Source organism: Pelobates fuscus, chromosome 13 (assembly GCF_036172605.1).
Source record: "Pelobates fuscus isolate aPelFus1 chromosome 13, aPelFus1.pri, whole genome shotgun sequence".
In the NCBI taxonomy this organism is placed as follows: domain Eukaryota; kingdom Metazoa; phylum Chordata; class Amphibia; order Anura; family Pelobatidae; genus Pelobates; species Pelobates fuscus.
The window spans coordinates 9561117-9567116 of NC_086329.1; the positions used below are offsets into that span (position 1 = coordinate 9561117).

At 37.8% G+C, this 6000-nt stretch overlaps 1 protein-coding gene across 1 annotated transcript in view; it reads right to left on the reverse strand.

The window, feature by feature from the left end:
* Nucleotides 1-5620, reverse strand: part of SLC35F4 (solute carrier family 35 member F4) — a 119039-nt gene extending 113419 nt beyond the window's left edge. The window contains exon 1 of the mRNA XM_063440381.1: nt 4985-5620. Coding sequence (XP_063296451.1) covers nt 4985-5087 — 103 coding nt within the window. The 5' untranslated portion in view covers nt 5088-5620. The remainder of the gene's footprint in view (nt 1-4984) is intronic.
* Between the last annotated feature and the right edge of the window lie 380 nt (nt 5621-6000).

Below are 6000 nucleotides of genomic sequence, written 5' to 3' on the forward strand. Positions count from 1 at the left end.
AATCACTCCAACTGTTAAACAAATAAATCCCTTTGTGAACTTGAATTGATTTGTAACATGTAACTCCACAGGCTGCTTCAATAAAACGTGTGTTTGGAAGGCTTGTCGAAAATCTGGGATATTTCCTGTAAGTATATGATATGTGAATAGGAAAAACAAAAGATAATCTATTCAATTCCTTTGAGTGGCTTTTCTATTTCTTTACAGGAATCTTGAAAACATTTTGTTTCAGAATGATACAAAAACAACAGAATTTATACACATTACACACAGATAAACAGATCTTATGGGGCCGTGTGTTAAATGCAAATCTATTTCTTCTTATGAAATAGTTAACAAATCTAGAATTGATGGATGTAATTGGGTTACTAATTTTAGGGTCAGGAAGCAATCATTCTGCTAGCTAACCCATGAAATCTTAATATTAAACACACACAAAGATGCCATTAAATTGGGAGTATACAGTATCCTTGGAGATTATTGGTATAGCGTGTATACAATGTTAATAAGTCATTATCCCAACCTTCTAATTGTTTTCATTAGAATAAATTAACCCTTAAAAACTGTTTGATTGTTCACAAAAGAAAAAATAATGGACTTGAAGGAAACTCCATTGCATTGTTCCATAACCACGGAGTCCTGAGCCCAATAGCAAATTAAATGACAGAGGTGTCATAAGATATCCCTTCCTCTCTACCCACGAAGAGCCAAAATCAAAATGAAAGCTATGGCCAGAAACAAGCACATGCTGCAGAGTCAGGTAAACAATGTGAACCCACCTTGCTACATCACTCATAGAGGGTTGAGTATCAAAGTTCTGTTTCCCAACATCCCCTGCAAACGGTCACCTGGGGGAGGGAGTGGTGCCTGGCAGAGTCACTGCACTACTGATCTTTCTTACGATTACAGGCAGCTGCTTTGAAACTCCCGCCATATAAAAAAAAAATACATACAAAAATGCCAATATCATCCTGCCATCTGCCCCAGTTGTAGTGATCCAGGACTAAACAGCTCCAAATCTGGGTATTCAGCCCCCAATGCTGACATTACAAAACTCATAGAAACACAAATTGGGACTAATTGTACATAAGCTCTCATCCTCCTGTGATTATCACTAGATACAATCATTGACAGAAATAGAAAAATGCAATATAAAAAAAACAAAAATAAACTTTAATACTTTAATTAGAAAAATACATGAAATTATTGTTTAAGGCAAGGTAACATGTTGCCATTTATTCAATGAGCTGTAAGCCAAAATATAAAAAACAAAACTCAAAAACCTTGAGAACATCAATTTTCTAAGCGTCACTACCCTGAAATTTAAAAAAGTCTCTTCTCAACTCAACCACACTTAACAGTTTACAGAATGTGCTCCATAGTCTAGAACAGGGGTTCCGAACCTAGTCCTCAAGTACCCCTTAACAGTCCAGTTGTTTCTAAAGAAAAAAAAACACTTTAGACACAACAGGGTAATCCATAAATCCTGGACTGTTAAGGGGTATTAGAGGACTGGGTTGGGAACCCCTGGTGTAGAAGGATGGAGTGAAATCATTAACAAGAAAACAAAAGTGATACATTTATAGTTAATACATATGCAAAAGCAATACTGCGCCATCTACTATATAAAACACATGGATTTTGGCAGGTATTGAGTAGCTTAGTTCTTTAAAAGAAAATGAAAAGTCAAATTGCTGCTCTCAAGCCTCTGATCCCAGCTGTGGTCTGGTTAAATTTAGTAAATATCCAATTCAGTAGCAACTTTCTCTATTAAAAAGCAATGGGCATATTTAAAGGGGAAAAAAACACTTTTTGATGATATGACACTGGAGTACAGATTAAAAAAAAACTTTTCTTTAACATCTGTTATGTCCTCTCCGAAGAGCTCAGTATAAACTGTCAGCATCTTTTCATGATAATAATGGTGATTAAATGATCAACGATTTTACTTCTGGAGAGCAAACTGATCAGCATTATGAGTAAGAAGTTGTCAAGGTACTACATCAACACGCAAACTACAGGCAACAAGAGACTAAGCACGTATTACTGGTCCTTAGATTGGCCAGGCTTTACATAAGGTGCAAAGATGATAGTTCTGATAAAGAATAGCTAGTCCCGGAGAAAGATCAAGGTCGAGGATAGGAGAAGGTAGACTAATTGAATACCCAAAGCCAAGGTCAGGGATTCCAGAGGTAACAACAGTTAAAATAAGAGGCAAGTCAAACCAGAAAGACAGTAAGTACTATAAACACACTCTGAAGCTATTAAGACCACGACAGGACAAATATGTGATTGCACCACTGCAAACTATAATGAATACGGCGGTGATGCTCATTTTCATGTCCACCCGCACCTCCCCCCTCTGTCAGTCCCTACATTGGACTCCAGTTAGATATAGGGCTCAATTTAAGATTCTGGTGCTTGTTTACAAGTCCCTACATAATGCTGCTTAAACCTACATATCCTCCCTAATACACAAATATGTCCCATCGAGTCCCCTGCGCTCTGCCGAAGACCTACATCTATCCTCTGTCTGTACTCCCACATCTGATGCTCGCCTCCAAGACTCTACCTTTTCTGTGGAACTCCCTTACCTTCTCTGTTAGACTTTCACCCAATCTTTACTTTTCATCACTCCCCCTCCATCCCCCCCATGACTCCTCTCCTGCAACTGTCAAAAATAACCTAAATTCCCAGTGAATACTTTTCTAGCAACCTATTTCATTACCCCTACTCATACCCTTTGTGTAACTATACCCCACTCCCTCTAGAATGTAAGCTCATTGAGCAGGGCCCTCCACCTCTCTGTTCCTGTGCGTCCATTAGTCTGGTTACAATTATGTGACTGTTAGTCCATCAATTGTACAGCGCTTCGGAATTTGCTGGCGCTATATAAATAAATAATAATAATGAAAATGCCACATTAAAATGTAATCTAAAAAGCAAAACTGAAGAAAAGTATTCTTATTCCAAGATTTTTCGATTTGTTGCCAAGAGATCAAGAACTCCATCTCTTACATGTTATCCACAAACTAAACAGCAGAGTACAAAACTGTATTTAATAAGGGTTATATATCCTTGAGGAGAGCCAACATTCAATGCCACCTCGGATTCCGACACTGGGAGAATGCCAGAACATTGGGTGACAGATGCTTTTCGCTCACGATGCAAGTTTTATAAATTACATAAAGCCTCGAGGATAGCACCTGAATAGTAATATAAAGGAAGACTATAGATATTACAATATTTACCTGCCTGCTATTAAAAGTACACTTTTTTTGTGAATAACACAGATTATATCAACTTAATATGCACGGAAATAATTATTACCCAAAGAAGCAATGTTGTTTTCTCATTTGACCAATAGCATAATTTAACTCGTATGGTTAATTGATAGCAATGGTTAAACAAAAACTTGTTTAATTGCAAGAATTGCAAGTTCTCTGAAAATATTAATTACATAAATTTTAAATAAGTCAGGGCAATTCGAGTAGTTGGCCATACACTTTAATTTCCTATTAAAGAGAATTTCAGTCCTCCAAGGACAACCAATATATGAAATGGCCTTCATTTTTTGGCAGTCATAGTATGGCAATGCAATATGAGACTTTAGTCCAAGAATATACCCCTTATATGGTTTTGCTTGCACACATTACTGCTTTTGCATGATTAAGAAAGTAACTTCAGAGTTTTCACAAAACACTTAACTTTCCAAAAACCGCACTACAACATTGGAAGTAAGGCATATAAAACACAAATAAAAGCAAGGCAAAAACAACCACTTTAAATATTAGACAGGCACAATAGTATCCAGGTATTTACCTTTACCAGTGTATCAGCTTTGAAATACATTATAATCCAATTCAAAGATGAATTGATTTTATCAATCATACGGTATTTTAAAAAATGTATATCCCGTTTCTGACACAGAATAAAGCAACCAAGTATTTTTCTTCTTCAATTGTTTATTTTGTTTCATGCTCTATACTTTTTATAGCACTATGGAAGTTTAATCGTCCTATTTCAGCTGCCTCGTTTCATGAGAATACAAATTATGCTACTCTATAAAAGCTGTATATGGTTTAGGAAAAAAAACAAAAAAAAAAACAAGATTGAGGTTTCAAATGAATAATTGTAAAAGCCAACTATGTTTTCTAAAAATATTTTAGGTTAAAACAAACTGGAGAGTATAAAAGCCAAATTTAAATAAATCTGTTTTACATAGTCTGGTAATACAAATTGTCTGCAACCGTGAAATAAAATGCAATTCAGATGCCTATAGCAATAAATAACTCCAACCTTGATCTGTCTTCCATAGCACAACATAACACAACACATAATCTGGCAGTGAGATATGAAAACAATGCTACCCATTATGTAAAAGCATTTAGCATACATGAGAAAATAGATATTGTTTAAAAGTTTCACTGTTAAGTCATCCATGATTTCTCAGATTCAGGAATAATGCTTCTGTGCAAATCTTACATACATACATACATATATATACACATACATACATACACACACACACACACACATACTATGTGTCAACAAACCCCTGGGGAAGACAGCTCTCCCTTCCCTGTACAATCAATTTAAGATCCCTATGCACTATGTTGTACAGATCATGCACATAAATCACTAAACATGCCCATTTCTGAGGCTGAGCAGCTAAGCAATCACAGAAAGACATTCATAAACCGTGTTTTTTTTTCTCCTCTGCCAACGCATACATTATTAAAATCCCACTGCATTCTTAAAGTCACCATGCTATGTGACATCTATACAATGTCCCAGGTTACAACAGCAGTGTCACTGTCACAGAACGGACCGATGCAAGCCACATTTCATATTCTACCAACATTCCACAATAATAAACTTGTAGCTAAATATGATTCATCAGTCATCAACTCATGTTAATACATTAAAGATTTATCACTCAGTCTGCAATATAAGGAATGGATAATGCTTAGAGCTGCCTTACGTTTTTGACTGGAGTAGCCCGGATAGTAGCCATAATAGCCAGTGATCCTTAAGATTCTGTCTTCGATGGTGGCCACGCCGTTAGGAGCTGCGTTGACATCCATACAGAGAGGGAGCTGCAAGCCTGTATTAGCAGCCTGCGAGCTGATACAGTATCTATAGGCTGTAGTTACTGTCCCAAATCCTGACTGCACTGTCTGTCCTGCCTAGAGGCTGCTGCTGTCCAGAGTCCTGAATTACTGAGCTGCCGTTATCCTGCTGCTGTCCAAGGTGCTGAATTACTGAGCTTGCTTGATCCTGCTGCTGTCCAAGGTCCTGAATTACTGACCTGCCTTTATCCTGTTCCTGCTATCCAGGGTCCTGAATTGCTTAGCCCCCTTTATCCTGCTGCAGTTCAGAGTCCTGGATATATGGGTTGCCCGTTTGTTGCTGCTGTCCAGGGTCCTGAATTGCTGGGCTGCTTGTTGGCTGCTGCTGTCCAGGGTTCTAATTCTAGAATGTCTGTGTTCCCAAGTTCTGATTCTCTTCCAGTTTCACTGCTGTAGTACCCCTCTGTTTCCTGCTGGTCTCTCACTATGGTCCTCGCTGCAGCTCCACCACAGCTCCTCTCTGTGTAGGACAGCTTCACATCACTGCATTACCCCATAGAAACCGGCCTCTGTGTCACACAGACAGCACACATACAGAACTTCTCTGTGTAGGGTGAGCACAGAACAGCCAGAGGGCGCTCTGCGCTGCTCACGATCACTACAGATACAGCAGGGAGATATTACAAGTTCAGCATTTAATGAAGCAGATCTGGAGTTTGGTAAAGAAATTAAAATAATATTTAAAAAACGTATGCAGGACTCCAGGCATAAACAGATGAATAGGATCAGAGTCATCATCTTCGGATAAAACACAGAGAGATAAAGAGACAGACAAGGGATAGAACGATCATATGGTAGATTTTAACACTCTAATATATCAGATTAAATAATATGAAAGGTATTAGATTAGGTTGCTGCCTCCTTTCTG